This window comes from Sapajus apella, unplaced genomic scaffold, assembly GCF_009761245.1.
Source record: "Sapajus apella isolate SASKATOON/1434 unplaced genomic scaffold, GSC_monkey_1.0 scaffold40, whole genome shotgun sequence".
NCBI lineage: Eukaryota > Metazoa > Chordata > Mammalia > Primates > Cebidae > Sapajus > Sapajus apella.
In genome coordinates, this window is record NW_022436980.1 from 7,011,393 (window position 1) to 7,037,072 (window position 25,680).

Here is a 25,680-nt window from a genome sequence, read left to right on the forward strand (position 1 = left end):
AGGCTGTCAAAAGATGACAGCTGCCTCAGTACACAAAGGTTACCTTTCAGGCCATGTTTGTTGTCTTGAACTGAATCTTCTTTTTATAATCATATATAAACTTTGGCATCATTGGAAATTAGTAGGGATGTAATATTGAGAGGGCATTTAAAACAACTAAGTGAAATATTCCTTTAGGAACAGACGGGTAAAGCACTGTTATAACTCTTGAATTCCTCTTTTTAATCATCAGACATTTCCTTTCTAACTGAGTTTGTGACTTATAAGAGGGGAAATTAAAAATTTTTCTTTTTCTAATAAGAAAAGTCATATATACTAATTGTAGAAATTTGGTAGAAAATTACAGAGAAAAAATACCCTATAATTCTATCATCTGTAGATAATCTGTAATAACATGTTAAAATATAGCCATCTAGTCATTTCTCTAAGCATATGCAAACATCTTTTCATATTTTATTTAGCTTTTAAATTTTCTTTTGCAGGCCATTGAGGAACTCTAGTCTGCCAAAATTCAGGAAAAGGAAAGCCATGGTTTTTTTTTTTCTTCTTAATACTAATGTAATTACTGTTTAAAAAAAAAAAAAAAAACCCCAAAAAACTGCATTTTCACAATATAACATGAGTGTTTTCTGTCATTACATCCACTTCTGCAGTAGTTATTCTCAACTTAGAGTATACCTCAGAATCATATCTACTAAAACAGAATTTCTGGGTGTGGGGCACCTGTTTTTTTTTTTTCAACTTCCACAAATGGAACTAATACATATCCCCTGTCTAAGGACTAGTTTTCTGTTCCACCATTTTGTAATGGCTACATTACATGATTCTGTAATGAACTGAAAGCTGGATCTGTTTAGCTCCTCTATTACTGGAATTTGTTTCCAGTTTGCTACCATTGTGAACAATGCTTCAGTGAACATCCTAGTAGCTAAATCTGCACATATCCATAATGCTTTGCTTAGAATAATACCTAAAAATGGAATGCATGTTCTATTTTCATCTTATTATTGCTTCAACATTTGTATTTCTTTGATTCCTAATGAAGTTAAATATTTTTATACTGAATATATACTTGTGCACAATATAGCAATGTTTTAACTAATGACTGACTACATACACAGTGGTGGTCCCGTAAGATTATAATAGAGCTGAAAAGTTCCTCTTGCCTAGTGACTTCGTGATGCTTTTGACCACGTAGTCCTAAGCTAATATGTGTGTTTGTATCTTAGTTTTTAACAAAAATGTTTTAAAAATTTTTAGAAAACAACCACTTTAAAAACAGGAAAAAGCTTATGGAATAAGTATATAAAAAAAGAAAATATTTTTGTATAACTGGGCAGTGTTTGTGTTTTAAGCCATTACATTATAAAAGAGTCAGAGTTAAATAAACGTTTATAAAATAGAAAGTTACAGTGATCTAGGGTTAATTCATTACTGAAGAAAAAAATTCTTAACAAATTTAGTGTAGCCTAAGTATACAATGTCTGTGAGGTCTGCACTAGTGTATAATAATGTCCTAGGCCTTCACATTCACTCATCCAGAGCAACTTCCAGTCCTGTAAGCACCATTCATGGTAAGTGCCCTCATACAGTTGTACCATTTTTTATATTTTATACTGTTTTTACTGTACCTTTTCTATTTAGATATGCAGCTACTTCCCATGAGTTACAGTTGCCTACAGTATTCAGTACAGCAACATGCTGTCCAGGTTTATAGACTGGGGCAATAGGCTACACCATATAGCCTAGATGTTTAGTAGATTATACCATCCTGGTTTGTGTCAGTACACTCTACAGTGTTCACACAACAAAGTCACCTAACAATGTATTTCTCAGAACAAATCCCCATTACTCAGCAACGCATGACACGTGTGTGTGTGTGTGTGTGTGTGTGTGTGTGTGTAGAAGATATATAGTGACTTGTCTCTTCATGCCTTTTGTCCATTTGTCTCTTTGATATCTTTTTCTTATTTATTTTTAAGACTATTGATGCTTTTGTTATTATATATTGCAAACATTTTTTCCATGTTGTCATTTGTCTCTTTGGTTTAGTTATGGTGTTTGGTACTATACACAGTTGTTAAGTTTTTATTAAGTCAGTCCTGTCAGCTGTCTTCTTTTATCACTGCACTTCTCATGTTTAGAAAACCTTTTGGAGAAGATCCTCTATCCCCTCACCTCCACCCTCCACATAATGCTGTTAAGTACTTAACTCAGACATGTGAATTTCAATTGTGCACTGGAGGGTCCCCAGCCTTGCTTTTTACCCTGATTACTGCTAGCAAGTAGGTTGGTTTTAATTTAAGCCAATTCTCTCCGAAAGGGGGGATCATGAGGATGCTTATTGGGACTTATGTATAACATTTTGGTCCCTTCCCCTAGGCAATTTATCTACCTTTATGTCAGATAATTTTGTCTCCATTGAGACCTAAGAGAAACTTCTATCTTAAGAAATGGCATATGAAACCTTTTACCTCACAAAATGCCACTGTTCTTAAATGAAAGAAAAAAAAAAGTTCAGCGGAAAATATTTTTTATCTGTGCAAAACAGAAAAATTACTATATATATATTTAGACTCTATTAAAAAAGCCTCCAAATCTCTGAAATCAAGAATAAAAGCCTTTGTCAAGAAAGGAAAATATTGTTAAAAATGGAACAGATCAAAATAGAGGGCTACAATAGACCCTGTAGAGACTAGGTAAACTAATCTTTTTCCAGAGTGTGGAACAAAACATGAACAAATGAAAATATAAAATCTTTTGTTAGATGTTTATTAATTATACAATCACAGGAACTTAAGTACCAAGAGTACAAATGAAAATATAAAATCTTTAGTTAAATGCTCATTAATTATACAATCATAGGAACTCATGTACCAAGAACACACAAACTGTACCTTGAATTTTTCCCAAATTATCACTTAGCTAATAGGTAATTTTTTCTAAATAAGTCACACCGTTCACTCCTGCTCTCTTGAGTACAATCTGTACCACTAAGCTTTTCCTTCATGTTCTTATTTCCATGTTAAAATGTTACCATGATCCAAAAGAAACCCTGTCGCTTTACTCAGGGCTTTGACACAGTCTTGCTGGATTAATAAGGTGTCATTACCGCAAAGTTTAAAAGAGCCTAAAACATATACCCTGCTTGATGCTAAATTACTTAAGCAGGTGTTCTCATGAAGAAGTGTTCATTGACATTTCTGAAATAAAAGATTACATTTAAAAGTGTTTAACATGTCAGAGTTTCCATTTTTACATCTTTCATTTCAGTTGAATCTATGGAAAGCATTTCTCTTCTTTTTTTTTTTTTTACTATATCTCCCAAAACCTACAGCCTTTTCTCTCTCCTCTGAAAATTCAAGTGTGGTTACAGAGTTGCCAAGGCTACTAAGGTTATAACCAGGGGCTCCTTGTCCTCTCACCTGTCTATTTTTCTTATTGTTCCTCATTATGACACTTGACAAAACCAAATTTTTCTCAGTGTGCTTGTTCAGGATAGGCAACCTCTGTTGACAGTGTTGCTATTGAATAAACATAGTTTGTGCCTTTGGGGTGTTCTTTTTTTTAATATATATACTTTAAGTTCTGGGATACATGTGCAGAACATGCAGGTTTGTTAACATAGGTATACACGTACCGTGGTGGTTTGCTCCACCTATCAATCCGTCATCTACATTAGGTATTTCTCCTAATGCTATCCCTCCCCTAGCCCCCCACCCCCTTACAGGCTCCAGTGTGTGATGTTCCTCTCCCTGTGTCATGTGTTCTCATTGTTCAATACCCACTTATGAGTGAGATCATGCAGTGTTTGGTTTTCTGTTCCTGTGTTAGTTTGCTGAGAATGATGGTTTCCAGGTTCATCCATGTCCCGACAAAGAACATGAACTCATCCTTTTTTTATGGCTGCATAGTATTCCATGGTATATATGTGCCACATTTTTTTTATCCAGTCTTATCCTTGATGGGCATTTGGGTTGGTTCCAAGTCTTTGCTATTGTAAAGTCTTTGCTATTGTATGTTTACTGCAGCTACAGTGCTGCAGTAAACATACATGTGCATGTGTCTTTATAGTAGAATTATATTCATGGTGAGCAGCAATGCATGTTTTAAGAGTGGTGGCCTCTGAGGTAGCCAGGCCAGGAGCACAGACCACTTTTAACCTGCAATACATGGCAGCTGTGCCATTAAACAAAATAATACTGACCACATGAATGTTGGACTTCATCAGCACAGTCCTTTAACTAGTTGAGCTTTAACATGTTCCTCTCTGTCAGGTGACTGCTGTGCCCCCTTTGTGGGAAGAGTCTTCCTTGGAAAGCAGTGGTTGTATGATCAGTCCTCCCCTAGGAAGAACAACAACAGGCAACTTGCAGGGTCCCCTTCAGAATGTCCCTCTGAGTGCACCTGGCAATAAGCAGCACAAGACCCTGGGTGCTGAACCCTCTCGACAGCCTGGCAGCAACGAGAAGCTTGGAACCAGCAGCCAGAAAGCAGAACGGGCTTGCTTAGGTCATGTCCACAGCTGCCATGTCTTCCAGCAACAGCTGATTGAGAAGCAAAAGAAGAAACTTCGGGAACAGCGGAAAACAATTCTCGAGCTGAAGAAAAAACAGCAGCTGGCAGAAGCTCAGTGGGCAGCAGAGCACACCTCAGCAGTCACAGATGCACAGAGCCACCTGCTGTCAAAGCCCAGAGGAGAAAAGGAACCAACAACCTGCAAGATGCTTGTGAAGTATGTCTGTTTTATCAGAATACTCTGGACTCACTTTGAGGGGTTTTTCACTTTGGGCTCCTGAACTTCTTTGTCCTATTTCTAAACTCCATGATCTTTCCTTTTCCTTGATTTTGCACTCTCAAAGCGAAGAAGCCTGTATTGTGACTAGCACATGACAGGCGTGGATAGTTAAGGATGCCTACAAGGATACAGTTATACAGTTAGCATTTGGGTCATGGCTGCCTTTGAGGATCTCTGTTACTATACCAGTTAAAGAGCAAAATGCTTCCTTGCCCTACTATTTCTGGGTTTCTAGCTATGTTTAGTGCTGAGAAGCCAAGTCAGATAGCAGGGTCAGATGGAGCAGCCCATGGGCTGGCTTATTTCCTAGCTTAAATTTATAGCTGTTAGGGATAAAACAAAACGTCTTTTAGCCTTGCATGAGAGCCCACATTTTTGAAAAGCCATTTAAGATGGTTTCAGTGTGCTTTAAACATACTCATTGCATGTGATAAATGGGAGGATAAGATGTGGTGACACCTATTGGTTTGAAGCATTAGAATGGGAGTCAGAGTACACCGTGTAGACTCAGTCCCTCAACCTTTCCATACTTCATTACACAAATTTGTGGATTGGGTACAATATGTAGTTATCTCAAAGGGTAGGGATTCCTTAAGGTCTGTAAAAGGCTTTGAGCATCTCAGGTCAAAGGGCTTTGAAGGAAACTGGTTAGTAGTCTAAATTCTTTTCTTTTCTTTTTCTCCTAGTTCACCTGTTGCTTCCCCTGGGGCTGAAGGCAGTAGAAGTGACTCCTGGAATTCTCTTTCTGGACCCAAAAAGAAACCAAAGCAGTTGATGACACCACATCCCATACTGAAAGGCAGGGCTGTCTTGGTGGTGGCCTTGCTAGTTATCTGCTTTCCTAGAGCAGAATGTGTACGCTGGGACTGAATTCTAGCAACTCTTAGGTTTTAAGACTTGGCAGAACCTGTCCTCAGAATCTCAGAACGGTAGACATGTGAGGAGTGGAGTATGCTAGAGAGCCCCACTCCTTTTTTCCTGCCCCTTTTGCCGACATTTTTGGTATTCCCAACCAACAACAACAAAAAAAACGTAGCTGAAAGGTGTATCATTTTTCTGTAATTTGAGATTTGGATTGTGGGAAAAAAAAAAGGATAATTATACAAATGAGAAAACTCTGAGTAGCTGCCAAGGACAAACACTGATAAAGTTCACCTGTCATCATACTTTGTTCATGTTAAAATACTGATCAGTTTACAGTAATCCAAGATAAGTTATTACATCATTTTATAATGTTATACCTTATTGATAGGATTTTAGTAATGAAACCTACAAACCAGATAAGATGCACATAGAAACACTTACTTATTTATTTGGTACAGGCAGGGTCTTCCTATGTTGCCCAGTCTGGTCTCAAACTCAGCCTCAAGCAGTCCTCCCACCTCAACCTAAGTGTTGAGATAATAGGCATGAACCACTGCACTTGGCCAGAAACCCGTATTTAAACTAAACTGTATGAATAGAAGCATTGTTCAGAACCCACCTAGTGAATCTGCTCATTGTTTTTTCTATATACTTAGTTCCTCACTGTACATATATTTGCATGTGGGGGTTGGCACTTTGACAATTATATTGTGGTTTGTAAATTTGATTTTTTACCTGTGGCAAGATTGCTGGTTTAATAAGAAGTAATTACAAATGAAAGACACTGTGCCTACAGTCAATTCTTATTAATGAAGAAATTGGCAGTCTTTGCATTAACTATCTGTCAGGACAGCTGCTGTTTTTGCCTATCATTAAGCTTAGTCAGGAAATGCCCAGTTAAGTGTGATTATTTTTTTTTTAATTATTGTTCGATCAAGGAGTTAGCTATTTTAGAAGCCCAGTCTACTTTCAGGTAGTCTTTTAATGATTATATCTAGAAAAAATGGGCAAAGGGCATATTACCAGAGACTCTGCTTCTTAGGGGTCTCTTACTTTAATCCCCTAGTCTATTTCTGCCTTCTTAGAGATAATTTCACTCTCGCCATCTGTGGCACTACCATTCTTTTTCAGCACAGCAGACACTTAATATCTGTAAGAAATAGCCTGGTGAGTTTTTTGTTTATTAATTCTTAAAACTTGGACTTCAATTCTCTTCTCTGTAATATGGCACAAGGAACTGAAAGTAACTATTGGCTGGTTTAGGTGAGCAGAACTTGATACTCCTCCCATCCATGCCCCTCTTCCTAATAAAGCCCCAAATGATTACAGAGTCATATTATCAGACCATCTTGCACATTTGTTTCTTTTGGATCGATATTTAATATACTGTCAAGAACAGGAGTCTGACACTCAAATTCATTCAGATGCCAGTTCTCCAAATGCCTGGTACAATTCCATTTCCTGCCCATCTGTATATCCAGGCCTTAAAACTAGATTGAAATATATTCATCGTGACCCCATACTTTGTTGTTGTTCTTATATATACAGACATATGTATAGTGACTTAAGAAAAATTAGCCGATTCAATAGGATTTAGGAATGATTCTACCCTCAAAGTATTGGTTAGATGTAATTAAAGTTTTCTGCATTCATCAAAGGTATAATCAAATTAGAATTCTGGTTTCTGGGTTTCATATACTAAAAGTGTATCATCAAGGCACATTAAAAACCAGTAAACAATTATTTTAATAAAAATGTAAACAACAATTAATTTCTAAATTGTTCATCATTGCTGAGGATGGGATAGTAGGTCTTTCACCATGGAGTGTTATGTAAGTTGTATTTATCTCAATATTTTTTCTGAGATTGTGAACATTTAACTTACAAGAACACCCTAATAATAACACTAAATTTTACTATGAAATGGAGACATTTCTCTTGCAGTGTTCCTCATATTTTTTCAATATAAAAATATTAGAACTCTTTTACTCTTTTCTAGCTATGGAAGAGAGAGCAACTCAACGAGCTGAACGTAGGCGGATCTTGGCAGAGAAGAAGAAAAAACAAGAAGAAGAAAAATTGGTAATAAATTCAGAATGCAAACTGAGTCAAAACAAAAAATAGGATTTGTCTTTCTTAAAAAATGAAACCTTTCTTGTCCAGAACTCTTGAGACAATAGAGTTACACCAACTTTAGAAATGGTTTTTGGCCTACTGGCCTGAATTCTGTAACAATTTTAGGAAAATAAGGGGGACAGAAACATCAACGTCATCAGCACAGCAGGAAGGAAATGTTATAAAAGTTGATGAGAGCCGGCAGATTAAAAGATTTACATGTAACCAAGATTAGTTTGTTATAGGTAGATGTCTGACCTAATGAATTTGCAAAGGGGGATAATTCTTATCTTCCGAAGTTTTGACCTAGACTATCTGAAGTAAATTTTGTGACTACCAAGAAAAAATAAACAGTTCCAACAGTTGGGAGTTTTCTGGTGAAATGAAAGAAAACCTTTTTCCCCCTAAACTTGGAGTTAGTTTTTCACAGATGACAGTAAGAACTAAAAAGTAATCATTTTAAATGAAAAATTAGTGATCTTATTATTTATGATCAGTCTTACCTTCACAAGTAGAAAAGGATTCTTTTGGAAAAACTTTGAGATTACATAACTGATGACATGTTGGTTGAGTTTTCTACTTGTATCACAAAGTGCAGACTTCTTCCAGAAATAGGAAAGGCACTTTGGTAGACACTTGACTATCCTGAACATAAAGGATCACATTTCTGTTCAAACTGAGGGTTCTGATTTTTCTGGGTTCTAATCTCAATCAGGCCCAGTTAAAGGCCCAAGAGGAGGAACGTCAGAAAAGGGAGGCAGAAGAAAAGGAGGCACAGCTTGAAAGAAAACGAGAAGAGAAGAGACTGAAGAAGATGGTTAGTATTGTCTATTTGGTCAGTCCTGTGTCATGAGGCCTGTTGTGTGTGATACTGTGGCCCTATCCACCCTCTTTAACGTAGAACTTCTATCTGGAATACTTTTCTCTCACCTTCACTTCTTTTCTCGATCTTATTTATGTAAAGCTACTCATTCTTCAGATCTTAGCTCAAACATGACCTTGTCCAGATTAGCCTTTCCTGCCCTGCCCACCCTCCTTTCTACCTGAAGTTAGGTTAGGGTCCCCCTTTGTGGACTCTCATCAAATATCTTCCCTTCAGAACATTGTTGACACTTACAGTTGTACATGTGTTTTGTGGCTGTTTTGTTCATTTCTACATCCCCAACTAAACTGTAATCTCCGTAAGAGTTAAGGGAGCAATCCGGTGTTGCTCACTATCATATTGGCAATCAGCAGATATGTGTTTAATGAGTAAATAAATGAATGAACAAATGGAAGAAGAAGTGATAATACATACAGAAATAATAATACACACAGAAGAAATAAGAGTAAGAGCTCTTACTCTAAGGCTATTAAATTCTACTTGGGAAGATAAGGTCCCCCCCCACAAAAAAACCAACCAGAGATACTGTAGTAGAGTATTTGCCATCATGTGCTACATAGACCAAAAGAGATCAAGGGGCCAGACACGGTGGCTTACACCTGTAATCCCAGTACTTTGGGAGGCTGATGTGGGAGGATTGCTTGAGCCCGGAGTTTGAGACCAGCCTGGGCAAGATGGCGAGACCCTTTCTTGAACCACTCAGCCGTGCTGACTAACTTTAGTAATCTGGGTGAGGTAATAAAGAAATGGGCCTCTTGGGCAGCATCCTACACAGCTGAGGGAGCTGAGTGCTTACTCTGCTCTCACTTTCCCCCATAGGAGGAATCACAGGCTGTGGGGGTCTCTCTTGACATTGAACTGTGCTGACAAAAGGGATGGGTGACCCAGATAAAGTGAAACTGTTCTTACTCTCTTCAATGTGTCCAATGATGTGCTGTAACTTCACTGCTGGACTTCCACAAAGGTACTCTCATCCATGGGTACTTGTCGAAATTAGTGCTTCTGTGGGAATGTGATGGTAGAAAGCTGCTATTCTATCATCTTGCTGGTGTCTCTTCTCCGTTTATTTAGATCTTTGATTTATTTCATCAGGGTTTTTATAGCTCCGCACATCTCACATTTTGTTAGGTTTGTACCTAAGTATGCATTTTTTGGGTGTACTATTATAAATCATGTTTTTTTAAACATTTATATCCCATTTATTCATTGCTAATATAGGAACATAATTCATTTTAATATGTTGATGTTGTACCCTTCAATCTTGCTAAATGAATTTTTGGTTCCAGAAGTATTTTTGTGAATTCTTTGGAATATTCTAGATAGACAACCAGGTTGTCTGCTAATAAATGCAGTTTTGTTTCTTTCTTTCCAATCTGCATGCCTTTTACTTATTTATTTTGCCTTATTCCACTAGTTAGGACTTCCAGTATGAGACGGAATAGGCATGGTGAGAGAAGACATCCTTACCTCGTTTCAGATCTAGGGGGAAAGCATTCAGTATCTCACCATTAAGTATGATGTTTGCTGTGGGTTTTTCATGAATGCCTTTTATTAGATTATGGAAATTTTCATTCCTAGATTGCTGAGAATGTTTATTACAAGCTTTTTGTGTATCTTTGATATGACCATATCATCATCTTAATTCCTCTATTAATGTGGCAAATTACATTGATTGCCTTCCTGAGATGAACTTCACTTGATCATGGTGTGTTATTTTTATATATTGTCAGATTTCATTTGCTGGTATTTTGTTAAGAGTTTGGTTTTGGGTGTTTTTTTGTTTGTTTGTTTTTTTGTGGTGGTGTTTTTTTGTTTGTTTTTTTTTGTTTTATTTTTTTGAGACAGAGTCGTACTCTGTCACCCAGGCTGGAGTGCAGTGGCATGATCTCAGCTCACTGCAATCTCCGCCTCCCAGGTTCAAGCAATTCTTCTGCCTTGGCCTCCTGAGTAGCTGGGATTATGGGTGTGTGACACCACACCCAGCTAATTTTTGTGTTTTTAGTAGAGACGGGGTTTCACCATGTTGGCCAGGCTGGTCTCGAACTCCTAACCTCGGGATCCACACACCTCGACCTCCCAAAGTGCTGGGATTAAGGGCACGCACCATTATGCCTGGCTAATTTTGTATTTTTAGTAGAGACGAGGTTTCTCCATGTTGCTCAGTCTGGTCTTGAACTCCCATTCTCAAGTGATCTGCCCACCTCGGCCTCTCAAAGTGCTGGGATTACAGGCATGAGCCACCATGCCTGTCCACAACCGGATGAAAATCTATCACCTTGTTAGCTATTTTCTATTTGTTGTACTTATTTTTTGTTTTTCTTTTTTTCCCCCCTACCTTACCTGGTTTTAATTAAGCATCTTTATGATTCTGTTTTATCTTTTTTTGGGAGTTTTCATTTATACCTCTTTTAAAAAGGGTTTTAGGGTTACCCTAAGGTTTACATTTTTAAAATAATCTCCTTCCACCTGAGTGTGGTGGCATGTACCTGTAATCTCAGCTACTTGGGGAGGCTGAGGCAGGAGGACTGCCTGAGTCCAGTAGTTTGAGACAAGCCCGAGTAACATAGCAAGACCCTATCTCAAATAATAATAGTAATAGTAATATCTTTCCACCTTCAAATAATAACACTTTACATGTAGTGAAAGAACATTCCATCAGTATTTCCCATTTCCTTCCTCCATTCCTTTTGGTATTATTGTCACATGTCATATTTTTATGTTTACTACAAATAGCCAATATCTTGTTAAAGTTATTGCTTGGAACAATTAGTTTTCTCTTAGTGGAATTAAAAATAAGATGATTATATTTTACCTTTATTTCTTCTGTTTCCGATGCTGTTCATTTCTTTGTGTAAATCTGAGTTTTTAACCTATATTATAGTTTTATGCCTGAATAACTTTCTTTACCATTTCTTAAAGGGTAGATCAGCTGGCAGTGAATTCCTTCCATTTTTATTTGTCTGAGAGTCTTTATTTTTCCTTCACTTTTAAAGTTTTGTTCGTTTGTTTTTGTTTTTGCTGGATATAGAATTCTGAGTTGACATGTATTTTTTTTCTTTCAAAACCTTAATGATGGTAAGTGTTTTCTTGCCTGCTTGGTTTTTCACAAGACATTTTCTGTAATTCTTACCTTTGTTTCTTTGTGGGTGTCTTATTCTGTTCAGGATGCCATAACAAAGTATCACAGTCTAGGATTAAACAACTGAAATTTGTTTTCTCATAGTTTTAGAGGCTGGAAAATCCGAGATCAGGGTGTCAGCATGGTTGGTTTTTGAAAAGGGGTCTTGTTGGCTTGCAGACAACTTCTCACTGTGTCCTCATACAACCTTTCCTTGGTGCTTGTGTTTGGAGAGAGTGAAGGGAGAGAGAGAGAGAGCACACGAGCAAGAGAGAGACAGCAAGCAAGCGCACTGTGGTGTTGCTTCTTATAAGGACATTAATTCTGTCAAATTAGGGCTGTACTCTTAGGACCTCATTTAACCTTAATTACTTTCTTAGTGGGCCTATGTTCTAATATAGCCACACTTGGGGTTAGGGCTTCAACATAGTAAGCCCCATAGGGGGAGACAAGCATTCAGTCCATGATAGTAGGTAATGTGGGTCTTTCCCTTTAGCTACCTTGAAGATTTTTTCTTTGTCTTTGATTTTTAGTAGTTTGAATATGACATATGTAGGTGTGGTTTGTTGGTTGGTTGGTTGGTTTGTTGATTGGTTGGTTGGTTGGTCTGGCTTTCGTGGTCTTAAGCTTCTTGGATATATGGTTTTATATTTTGTCGCTGATTTTGGAATATGTTTGCCCATTATTTCTTCAAATTATTTCACCTGCCCCATTCTTTTTCTTTTCCTTACGGGATTTATTATGCCAGTGTTACATTGTTTCATATTGTCCCACAGCTCTCAGATGCACTCTTGTGTTTTTCACTCTTTTTGCCTTTCAGTTTATGTAATTTCCATTACCCTGTCTTCAAGTTACCTGATTCTGTCCTTGGCTGTATCTTCTAGCATTAAGCCAGTTGAAGTCCCTCTTTATTACCACATGTTTTTTAAATTTTGAATCTTTTGTTGTAGTTTCCATGTCTCTCCTAAAATTACCTATCTGATCTGGAATGATGTCTACCTTTTCCATTAGAATATTTAGCATTATTTTTGGAAGTTATTTAAAATTCCCTCTCTAATAGTTCAACATCTCTGTCATATCTGAGTCTTGGTCTGATGATTGCCTTATCTTTTCACAGTGTGTTTATTTCTCATGTTTGGGTATGTTCTATATTTTTTTGTTGAAGGCCAGACCTGTTGTTCAGGGCAATACAAACTGCAACGTCGGCCTAGAGTGGGGAAATTTGTACTAATTTAGCCAGGAATTTGGCTATGTTTGAAACTTGTTGCCATGGTCACCATTGTTGAGGTTTGTTGCTGTATGCTGTAGACACCAGAGACTTTAATGTCTTCTAATGACTTTGTTTCTGCTTCCTCTTTTGGTTTTGGGTCTTCCTTTTGTGCCATTCCCCAGAGATAATCTGTTGTTTACAGTTCTCCCAGCTATAATCCACTATTATTATTGGAAGCTTGTATAAGTGTGGTGATAGGGTGTGGATGATGGGGAGTATTCTCCATTCTAATTAAGTCTCAGTATTTGGAGAGCACAGCATTAGGCACTCAGAGAATTTCTGTTTCTACCCTAGGGGTAGAACTTTTTTCTATCCCCCTTTTCCCTTCATCTGCAGTGGGTATCCACGACTGTCTCAGTCTGTGACCTAAAAGACCTTCCCTCTGGAGAATAAGGCTTCCCCAACCCCTAAGTGAGGTAGGGAGGACTTGTCTGAGCAGAATCCCCTGACTGCCCTTCAAACTTCAACAATGGTGACCATGGCAACAACAATAAATGCAGTGCTATTCTGTCAGTGCTCTGGGGTGGTTGCCAGGATAAACTTTTTGTTTCCTAAGGGAGGCTGCTCTTGGAAGATTTTACGGTTGCTGTTGTGCCTCTCCTCAGACAGAGAGCCATGGGGAAACTTTCTGTGGATTCTCCATGATCTTCTCTGTGAGAGTCCGGTGTGGTTTCAAGAAGAAAAGCCTGCAAAGGGGTGAGAACCACCCCCATGACTATGATCCCCAGGAGCTTCAACCTTCTCATGCTGCCCTACTCAGTCTCTGCTTCCATCAGTTCACCAAAATTTCTAGTTTAATTATCTCACTCATATGGTATCCAGTGGCTTCTGCCTCAGATAAACAAATGCTTAGGTCCTGTGCTTCCCTGAAGATGCCTGTCTCTCCAAATTTGGGGGCAACTTCCAATCTCTGATCAGTTCACAAAAAGTCATTAATTTCTTGCATGTCCAGCTTTTTTCTTGTTGGAAGAAAACTGCTTATGCAAAACAGGAATGGTGAAAAATACATTACTGACTAAGATCGTTTTATTTCTCTTACTGTACCAACCCCAAATGTTTTCTTTTTAGAAGCCGCAGTTCATAGCAATGGATAAAAAGATTTTGTCACATAGGCTAGTTTCCATTTCGTTAGTCAACTGGAGGTATCTAAATTGAGATAGATGCATTTATAGGCTGGCTATGCTTGAGTCTTGGACAACTTTAGATCTAAAATGCACATGCCAGTTGTCTCCTTTTCCTTCTGGACAAAGATGCTCTACACGATGTGCTTCTCCACTCAGATTTTCCTGGGTCTTATTCCTTTTGATGCATCAAATTCTACCAAGCAATTCTCTACTTCCTTATCTACTTTATATAGCGGTTCCCAGTGAGCACCCTCCAAGGCCATAGCAGTGTTATTCCTCTGGATATCAAAAAGATAATGGCACTTCTCAACAAGTGCCTTCTGAGACTTCTCTGAATCATTGCATCCTAAATGTGTTTGATTGAACTCTGCTTAACCTCTTCATCTGGGCAGTTTTTTTGCTCATTGAGTGTACCAGCAAATTGTCCAACAGAGGTACCATGTTTTCTAATGACACTGATAACTCTATTGTTGATATGATAAAGAAGGTCTCTGGGGCAATCATATATATTTCTTTGGATAGATAATATGAAATAAGCCCAATTACATGTATATAGGGTGCTATGACACCATTTTAGATAAAGGAACTGGAAGAATCCCTCATGGATAAGCCCCCATGACAGACTCATCCTCTATATTCAGCAAGAGGTGGTACAGGGGCAAGACATGTCTACAGCTTAGTGTCCCCAGACCCTGCCAGAAGAGCATGTCGGGTGCCACAGTAAGATGGCCACTCAGAGGTCTCATGCAGTTACCTCCTGAAAATAAAAAATCTAACCTCCCCTTAATACACCCCTTATGTTTATTAAATGCTTATCCTTAACAGGCAATAACTTTTGTGGCTATATGTACTTTTGATTGATGAACAGTTGAAGTTTGTGGTTGAAAAGATAATTTTATCAGAGAAGAAGAGGCAAGATTTAAAGTTTTCCCTAATTGCTTATCAAGCATATTTGCACATTGAACAAATATCTGTAAAGCATTTACTACATGATAGTCATTGCTCTAGATATTAGAATGTAGCAATGAAGAAAAAGGTAACAGCCCTGCCCTCTGAAAGTTGATATTCTAGTTGGGTAAAACAGGTCAATAATCAAGTTAATGACTAAAGAAGTAGGGAGAGAGTGGTACAGCTGGTGGAAGCAGTATGGGAAATACTTTTCTGAGGAGGTGATACTTGAGCTCCTGGATGCTTAGGCAACCTCAGCAGTGTCTAGTGGGAGCATGTTAAATGTGAGATACCTATTAGACATGCAAATGAACATGTCAAATATGTCCTTGGGTATATAAGCCTGGACAAGATTGTGTAAGGAAGTAAAAAAAGCAAGTGTCTGTTTTTAATGCTCTGGAAGTACCTGGAATCAAGTTGGGAGATTGTCTGGATAGAGTAGAGATGAGAGTGCAAGATCGAGTCCTAAGGACTATAAATAGCTATTCAGAGGATGAGGAGCTAGTGTGGTAGAAAGGAAGTTAGAATCAAAACACCAAGAGAAAAAAATATTTCTGTTAGGGCAGTGGTGGGAGTGGTGAATTTGGTGAAATGCTGAGTTCAATTAAAAGTAGCACAGGGAAGTGATTCATTGATTTGGAAGCCCGGCAAGCATTCATGACCTAGACAACAGGGCTTTCAATGGTGTGCTAGGAAAGGGGTCTCATTCCAGTGGGCTGAGGAGAGAATAGGTGAGGAACTAGAGACCGTGAATATAGATGCAGAGCTCATGAGATCAGAGTTCCGCATCTAATACTCATGGTCTCTAGTTGTTTTTTATTAGTTATTTTTTGGTTTTGGTTTTGGTTTTTTTGAAGAGGGGAAATACTGGCACATGTTTGCATACTGATGGGAATAATCCAGTAGTGAGGGAGAAATTCATGACACAAAAGAGCAGAGTATAAATTATAGGAGCGGGTAAGCAGGAATGTATTCTAGATCACAAAGGGAGAGAAGCGTACAAGGGACAGAAGGCCAAGAGTTTTGGGGCAGTGTCAATTGCCCTGTACTGTTTTAAACATAGCTGTAATTTCTGGCTTTTCTCTTAAAGCATACTAGCTGATAAAGCTACACATTTATTTCAGAAAGAAATCTAGATTTTATATCCCTTTTTCGCCTGAGTGAACTATGTGTTCTATGAAACCCTAGCTACATAGATCCCCACTATAAGTGCTATCTCAAAACAGCATCATCTCATGTAATCCTCACAGTAAATCATGAATTCAGGTGCTATTAAAGATATTTTATATACAAGGAAATTGAAAATCTGGTAATATTAATGAAATACACCCAGCTCTGTTGAGGAATCCTTAATAGAGGAAGGAAATACATATTTGAATTAAATTGCTGTGTAAGAATACAACATTTTGACTCAAGCAGAACTCGTGTTTTTCTTTATATTTTTCCATGGAACTGTAGACTTTGAGAAAGTCTGGTTTTCCCCGCAATTCACCTGAAAATAATTTTCCTTTTGGAGCCGCTAACACCAGCCATAGTTATCATTCTAGGAGGATAGTTACACCATAACTTATCTGTGCGTGGAAACAGGTTCTTTTGTCTGAGCCTGAGGGCTTCTCCAAAGGTTGTTATCTGGGTTAGATGTCTGTCTGCAAGATGCAGCTGCTGCCTTGATGCAACAGGGACATTTCAGTGGATGTGGAAGGGTCAGTTTCTGTTTCCCTCCCCACTTAACCCTCGGCTTCCTCTTACTACGCATGAGAAAATTCTTGTAAATTTTCTCTCTGGCCATTTCATTCAAAATGTATCTCAAGTGCCTGGAATAAAGAGTATAAAGCTTATTTTGGTTTATTGTCTAAGAGAATATGGACATTTCATTTTTCAGAGCTTGTACAGAAATAGGCAGTTTGTATAGAAAGATTAGAGTGATTCTCTCTTCCAGATTAGAAATGTCCCATTGCTCTCTCTATAAATGTTTCTCTCACAGAAGGTTCAGACACGTTAAGTAGCTTGTTAGGATCATCCAGTTCACCACTGCCCTTTTCCTGATGTGAAGTCATCTGAAGTAAAGGAAATGAGCTTAAATGAAATGTTTTTGCGTTTGTGCTGCAAAGATGATGACTATGAAAGCAGTCTTCAGTCTTTGTTGCTCTTGTGTCTTTCACAGCAGGTGTAACTTGCTCCCACTCACCCTTTCTGGGTAGATTTCTTTTTCTCTCACCTTCACTATAAGCTATTTTTATTAAAAGATAAAAAGGAAATAAAAGAAATAATGCTATCTATAGGGTCGATCATTAAGTTTTTGTCATCTTTCTTGGTCACACCCCTCAGGGATGCAGTTCTTTAAGGGTCATGAAGTGTCTTTTCTCAGTGTATCACCAGGAATAGTTCATCTTTCTCCTTCTTAGAAGAGGGAAGGTGGCTTAATGATGATCAAATATCTTTAACTTGCCTCTGGACTTATTGTTCATCACTTAAAAATAGCTTAGTAGTAAGAATATTCTTCTAGACTTTTAATGGAGTATCATTAAATCTCTAGCCCATAGTTTAAATGAAGTGGCTGTATGGCTGGGTTTTTCATAATAATGAGGGGAAAAAATCCTGACTGCTCTTCTAACTAGATGTTTTACCTTTTAGTAACTTGGTGAGAGGTAAATTATTTATGTGACTAATACTGAATAAACCCAAGAATATGCATAGCCCTGATTCTTGTAGACTCGTGACCAACTTCTCCTGACAATCTTAGCAGAATTATTTCCCTTTTTTTTTTTTTTTTTTAAAAAAAAAGCTAAATCATCCAGAGCTCTGTTATCATGATTAACATACCATGTTCAATGGTTACGTGTTCAAATTAAATTCATTAGCTTTTCATTGAAATGAAACTCATTTGTTTTTTGATCATAGCATTTTACTTTTTTATTTTTTCCAGAAAGAACTAGAGAAGCAGAAGAGAATTAAGAGGAACCAGGAGCTGGAAGCAATAGCCAAAGAACATTATAAAGGGGCCTTGCTAAGGAAAAAAGGTCTAGACCCTTGGAAGAGATTGAGAATGCAAAGCAAACAAAACCTCCAGGTACAGCGTCTCACTGTTACCCCCCAAATTAGAAAATGGACTTTTTCAAATAGGATGGATGCCCAGTTAAACTTGGGGGAGGGTGGGGTTTGGTGATTTAAAGCCAGAAAGATAAATTAATTGAATGTGCATATTTGTTGTGCATATAATTTTAGATTTGGTCTTCTAAGGTAGAGAGGGACTTTTGTAATTGAATAAGTTGGAAAAAATGAGAGGAAATTTTTTATTAGAGATCCCCAAGGTAAGATGAATAGAAGCTTCTCTCAGTTTGAGTAAGGGAAAAGTTATTACCATAAGGTACATTAGTCAGGTTTCTGCCTGTGGTAAAGTTGCATAACAAACAACCCCCAAATATCGGTGGCTTACAGCTCAAGTATTTGTTTCTCACTCATGTCTATGGACCAGCTGTAGATTGGGTTCAGGTCTCTCCCCAAACCTCTCATTCTGGTTACAGCAGCTACTCAGGGCATGCTATTTGCCTGGCAACTGTCAGAGCTACAAAAGGCCAAACCAGATTATATAAACCCACTGCTTGTATTATGTCCAGATATTCCATTGGCCAAAGCAAATCATAGGGCCAAGCTCAAAGTCATTGAGAGAAGGCAGCTCCATCCACTCTACAGGGAGGAACTATGAAATCACATTGCAAAGGGTATGGGTGTATAATTCTATTATAGAGAATAGTAATTCACTCTACTGCAGAGAGATATGTGAAATCAAACACCACTGAAATTTCTAATATTTCCCTAACAAATTTATCCAGTGCATAGAACAGGGCATTCAACTAAATGATAAAAAAATTCAAGCAGGGTGCAGTTGCTCACACCTGTAATCCCAACACTTTGAGAGGCCAAGGCAGGTGGATCACAAGTTCAGGAGTTTGAGACCAGCTGGGTCAATAAGGTGAAACTCCATCTCTACTAAAAATACAAAAATTAGCCAGGTGTGGTGGCAGGTGCCTGTAGTGCCAGCCACTTGGGAGGCTGAGGCAGGAGAATCACTTGAACCCGGGTGGTGGAGGTTGCAGTGAGCCGAGATTGTGCATTGTGCTCCAGCCTGAGTACCAGAGTGAGACTCCATCTAAAAAAAAAAAAAAAAAAAAACCAAAATAGATAATATGTTATCTCATCTTTTAGCTCCTAGTCTGGGATGAGTCCAGGACAGGCAGAAATCTCAGGTGCCACAGAGACTCCATGGTGGTCATTTTGGCCAATAAATATGACTGCCAAGAGACTCACTTGAATCGATCACAATCACAGTGCCAGATACCTAGACAAGGCTTAGAAAATCATTGTTTGGAGAGGACTAAGAGGAAACTTTTCCCCTCCTGCCTCTTAAAGAATATAACAGTTACTTTAAAAAATCTATAAACTCTGATTTGTTTATTTATTTTGATAGAATGATACTCAGTTGAAAAGACATTAAATTATTCATGTTATTTTCTATCAGATGGTTTTGTGGTTTATTGATCATGTCTAAATTTCAGTGGTGGTGACAGCTCATTCCACAACACTAATTGAAAGTATTGGCATTTCCTTAATTAGACAGTGGCTAAGTCATGAGAGAGAGGTTTGTTGTGGAGTTGCTGTCCAAGCTGCAGGAGAGCAAATCAAGAGTGTTGCCAGCCACCCACTCCAAAACTCAGCGGAAGTGAAGTGATGGCTTAGAGGTTGTGTATTCCATTTCCATAACCAGCCAATCACTGTGATCTGCAGGGAGTTGGTATTGAAAGGCCATGCATAATGTGAATCTATAACCTCCATAGAATATGTCAACAGTCAAAGCTTTTAGGACACAGGCTGCATGTACCTTCAGATTAGTCTCTACTAACTGCCTAAATGTGTTTTATAGCATCATTTGCAAAGGTGATATGTTTCTTTAAATGTTTTAAAATTTAAGGAATAATATTTTCCATTTAAAATATTATCCAGGTGGCAGAAGAACATTACTCTTTGTTGCTACAGAGGAAATATCTGCTGACCTGGTTCCAGTGTAGTCAGGAAAATCTGGCTAGAAAGACGGCCCAGGCTGATCAATTTTATTCCCAAATACTGCTTAGGAGAGTCATCTGGAGCTGGCTACAGGTAAAGACATAAGGAAGGGTACCTTAAATACATCTCGTTGCTCAATCCTATGTAAGAAAACGAAATGGAATCCAGAATGTCCAGGGTCATTATGTATGTTTGTTTGTTTGTTTTTTGCCATGAAGCCTCCGTGACCCCACTCTGAATCCTTGACTGTCCCTGTGTACCACTTTGGAACCATTTCTGAAAAGATCCATTGTCTTTGAGTCATTTTTTTCTTTTTTTTGATTCTCATTTTATAATTTTTCTTCTCTATCTCTCTTTTCTTTTCTTTCTTCTTTCTCTTTAGATGCATAGTATATCTGGCATTTCTCCCCATGTTATCCCTCCCTACCTTTCCCTCCCTCCCCAACCCCCATTGTCTCTCCCCTACCCCTCCCCAACTGTCCCCTGTGTGTGATGCTCCTCTCCCTGAGTCCACGTGTTCTCATTGTTCAACACCCACCTATGAGTGAGAACATACGGTGCTTGGCTTTCTGTTCTTGTGTCAGTTTGCTGAGAATGATGGTTTCCAGATTCATCCAAGTCCCTACAAAGGACACGAACTCATCGTTTTTTATGGCTGCGTAGTATTCCATGGTGTGTATGTACCACATTTTCTTACACCAGTTAGAATGGCGATCATTAAAAAATCAGGAGACAACAGATGCTGGAGAGGATGTGGAGAAATAGGAACACTCTTACACAGCTGGTGGGAGTGTAAATTAGTTCAACCATTGTGGAAGACAGTGTGGCAATTTCTCAAGGATCTAGAAATAGAAATTCCATTTGACCCAGCAATCCCACTATTGGGTATATACCCAAAGAACTATAAATCGTTCTACTATAAAGACACATGTGCACGTATGTTCATTGCAGCCCTGTGTATAACAGCAAAGACCTGGAACCAAATGCCCATCAATGATAGACTGGTCATCATGTTTTTTCAAGAACAAAAGAGTAGTCAACCCCATTCACCGCTTTGAAATAAATGTGAAAATGGCAAATCAATTTTTATTAGTATAAATTCCTAAGCATGTGTTTGTTTCACAAAGTGTGTATAAACTGTAAGTTATCATTCCATGAGCTTTTGTTTTTATACTTCTTGTCTCACAGTGCACAAGTGATTTAGAAACTTACCCCTTCAGTCTTATAACTGTTTTTACTCCTGTGTTCTATTACCATTTTTAGAATACATTATAGAGGATATTATCTTGGCTGCCAGGTTACCCTTTTTATGTCTCTAGTGTCCTTTGTTTCATTTCTGTTTCAATTCGGTGTCTTTTGTGCTGTTTATTTGCTCTAATTCTTTGTCAGCTGGTATTTTTTGTCTCACTTTTATTTCTGTCTTCATCCGCAGTACCTGACTGATCTGCAGGAAGAAGTAAGAAAATTTTATGTACATTTTCTTCAGAAGAAGATTTTCAGGGCCTGGTTTAACATGGTCAGGGAGGTGACGATCGATTCTCAGGGCAAGCATGAGATTGCAGCAGAGCACAGTGACAGGTGAGGTTTTCATCTTCGGGAAAATTCACTCTCTGACTTCACAATTGCTCAGCAATATATTCTGCTCCTATAATGTGTCTGCAAATATGAGCTGGGGGCTAGCAGAACGGGGTACTTGGAAATACCAGACAGGGTTGGGAGTCCCAACTGACCAGCAAGGTAGTAAACCCCCTGGGACTCCAGGATCCCCATCTTTAAAATGAGAAGGGGGAGGAAGAGGAGACCTGCCCTTTCTACTTTACAGAAATTGGCAAGAGAATAAAACGATGTGAACTACATAAAACACACCTAAGCAAAAATACTGTACTCTTTGTTACTCATATAGTTTTATTTTTTAAGTTCAATTTCTCTTTAAATATTCATTGTGGAATATAATACAAATATAGAAAAGTGCTTAAATCATACAAATACAGCTTAATGAATGACTTTAAAGTAGACACCTTTTGCAGCCACCACTGAGGTCAAAAAGTTGAACATTGCTGTCACACAGGCTCCTTCCCAAGTCTCCCCTAAACTACTCTCCTGATATTTACAATGAACATTTCTTTTTACTTTCCTCCTAAGTATGCAGCCTTGCATGCTATAGTTTAGTTTTTCCTAGTTTGGAACTTTATATATATGGAATCATACTATATGCCATATTAATGTTTAAAATGCAGTTATGTTTTATTTAATCCAGTTGTCTTTGAGAAATAAGGTATTCTGAATAAATAAGTTTTATATCATACAGTCAGCATTTCTCAATAACTAAAAAATTTTATATTTGTTTGCTAATTTTAAGCATTTGGACAGAATGTTCTTAATTTCATTATGCACTTCCTTTAAAAGCAGTGATTTGGTGTAATTCTTTATGAGCATTAGTTAGTGTTCAGTGATGCCTCCAGTTTTTTTGAGGTATGAAGACTCTTGTGTGGGTATGGAAAAGTGCCCCTTTTCTCAGTCTTGCTGTGTCACCCAGCTGGAGTACAGTGGTGTGATCTTGGTTCACTACAACTTCTTTCTCCTGGGTTCAAGCATTTCTCATGCCTCAGCCTCCTGAGTAGCTGGGATTACAGGCATGCACCACCACACACAGTTAATTTTTGTATTTTTAGTAGAAACAGTGTTTCACCATGTTGGCTGGTGCTGTTTTCTTTATATTTGTGTTTTTGTGCAAAGGTGTATATCTCTGTTCCTTGTAATAAGTTTTTATCTTACTGCCATGAGGCTGCCCATCTCCACCAAAACCTCTTTGTCCTTGTTTAATTTACAGATACTGGAAATCAGTGGAGTGGGAAAACAGATAAACAAGTTGATTATAGTTTTCTCTTAATTAAAACAAATAAGCAATAAGTGAGGGTATTCAGAGGATTACCCTTTGAATAAATGATTGAGCTTAGGGTTTGAAGTTTAGGACTCTTATCTATGTGACCCTGAACAAATACCCTTTGAAAGCCTCCCTGTTCCTTTTATAAAATGGGGATAGCAACAGAAACTGTCTTATCGATTGCTGTGATGACTAAACAGGGTACTGTAGTAACTCAATGCTCTGCTTCACCCAAAATAATAACAAACTTTTTAGTTTAGTGTCATTGTGAATATATTATCATTAAGCATCCTTTTTGCCTACCTTTGCTTTCTCTTTTTTTTTTTTTTTTTTTTTTTTAAAGAACATTTTACTATTTTATTTCTTTTGGGTTGTCCTGTGGATTATTATTTTTTAATATATATTTTATTGCATTATAGGTTTGGGGGTACATGTGAAGGACATGCAAGATTGTTGCATAGGTACATACATGGCAATGTGGTTTGCTGCCTTCCTTCCCATTACCTATTATCTGACATTTCTCCCCATGTTATCCCTCCCCAGCTCTCCACCCACTGCTGTCCCTCCCCTGTTCCCCCCAACAAACCCCAGTGTGTGATGCTTCCCGCCCTGCGTCCATGTGTTCTGATTCTTTGACACCCGCCTATGAGTGAGAACATGCAGTGTTTTTCTGTTCTTGTGTCAGTTTGCTGAGAAAGATGGTTTCCAGGTTCATCCATGTCCCTACAAAGGACACGAACTCATTGTTTTTTATGGCTGCGTAGTATCACATGGTGTATATGTGCCACATTTTCCCTGTCCAGTCTGTCATCGATGGGCATTCTGGTTGGTTCCAAGTCTTTGCTATTGGAAACAGTGCCACAATGAACATTAGTGTGCATGTGTCCTTATAATAGAACAATTTATAATCCTTTGGATATATACCCAGTAATGGGATTGCTGAGTCAAATGGAATTTCTACTTCTAGGTCCTTGAGGAATCGCCACACTGTCTTCCATAATGGTTGAACTAATTTACACTCCCACCAACAGTGTAAAAGTGTTCCTATTTCTCCACATCCTCTCCAGCATCTGTTGTCTCCAGATTTTTTAATGAGTGCCATTCTAACTGGCGTAACATGGTATTTCAGTGTAGTTTTGATTTGCATCTCCCTAATGACCAGTGATGATGAGCATTTTCTCATGTTTGTTGGCCTCATGTATGTCTCCTTTTGTAACGAGTCTGTTCATATCCTTCACCCATTTTTGAATGGGCTTGTTTTTTTCTTGCAAATCTGTTTTAGTTCTTTGTCAGATGGGTAGATTGCAAAAATTTTTTCCCATTCTGTTGGTTGCCCATTCACTCTGATGATTGTTTCTTTTGCCATGCAGAAGCTCTGAAGTTTAATTACGTCCCAGTTGTCTATTTTGGCTTTTGTTGCCCATGCTTTTGGTGTTTTAGTCATGAAATCCTTACCTACACCTATGTCCTGAATGGTTTTGCCTAGATTTTCTTCTAGGGTTTTTATGGTGTTAGGTCTTACATTTAAGTCGTTAATCCATCTGGAGTTAATTTTAGTGTAAGGTGTCAGGAAGGGGTCCAGTTTCTGCTTTCTGCACGTGGCTAGCCAGTTTTCCCAACACCATTTATTAAACAGGGAATCCTTTCCCCATTGCTTGTTTTTGTGAGGTTTGTCAAAGATCAGATAGTTGTAGATGTGTGGAGTTGCCTTTGAGGCCTCTGTTCTGTTCCATTGGTCTATATCTCTGTTTTGGTACCAATATCATGCTGTTTTGATTACTTTAGCCTTGTAGTATAGTTTGAAGTCAGGTAGTGTGATGCTTCCAGCTTTGTTCTTTTTGCTTAGAATTGACTTGGCTATGTGGGCTCTCTTTTGGTTCCATATGAAGTTTAATGTGGTTTTTTCCAGTTCTGTGAAGAAGGTCATTGGTAGCTTGATGGGGATAGTGTTGAATCTATAGATTACTTTGGACAGTATGGCCATTTTCACGATATTGATTCTTCCTAACCGTGAACATGGAATATTTCTCCATCCGTTTGTGTACTCTTTTATTTCATTGAGCAGTGGTTTGTAGTTCTCCTTGAAGAGGTCCTTTACACTCTTTGTTAGTTGTATTCCTAGGTATTTTATTCTCTATGTAGCAATTGTGAATGGCAGTTCGTTCTTCATTTGGCTCTCTTTAAGTCTGTTATTGGTGTATAGGAATGTTTGTGATTTTTGCACATTGATTTTGTATCCTGAGACTTTGCCAAAGTTACTTAATTAGTTTCAGGAGATTTGGGGCTGAGACGATGGGGTCTTCTAGATATACAATCATGTCATCAGCAAATAGAGACAATTTGACTTCCTCCTTTCCTAATTGAAGACCCTTTATTTCTTTTTCTTGCCTGATTGCTGTGGCTAGAACTTCCAATACTATATTGAATAGGAGTGGGTTAGAGATGGCATCCTTGTCTAGTGCCAGATTTCAAAGGGAATGCTTCCAGTTTTTGCCCATTCAGTATAATATTGTCTGTTGGTTTGTCGTAAATAGCTTTTATTATTTTGAAATATGTTCTATCAATACCTAGTTTATTGAGAGTTTTTAGTGTAAAGGGCTGTTGAATTTTTGTCA

At 38.1% G+C, this 25,680-nt stretch overlaps 1 protein-coding gene across 3 annotated transcripts in view; it reads left to right on the top strand.

The window, feature by feature from the left end:
* Positions 1-25,680, top strand: part of CCDC191 (coiled-coil domain containing 191) — a 94,641-nt gene that overhangs the window by 44,367 nt on the left and 24,594 nt on the right. For 2 of the 3 annotated variants that reach the window (XM_032299016.1, XM_032299017.1), the window contains exons 10-16: positions 4,278-4,735; positions 5,485-5,597; positions 7,662-7,744; positions 8,493-8,594; positions 18,047-18,190; positions 20,122-20,274; positions 21,614-21,759. In XM_032299016.1, the coding sequence (XP_032154907.1) occupies positions 4,278-4,735; positions 5,485-5,597; positions 7,662-7,744; positions 8,493-8,594; positions 18,047-18,190; positions 20,122-20,274; positions 21,614-21,759 (1,199 nt within the window). The remainder of the gene's footprint in view (positions 1-4,277; positions 4,736-5,484; positions 5,598-7,661; positions 7,745-8,492; positions 8,595-18,046; positions 18,191-20,121; positions 20,275-21,613; positions 21,760-25,680) is intronic. The other variant, XM_032299018.1, reaches the window with a different exon arrangement.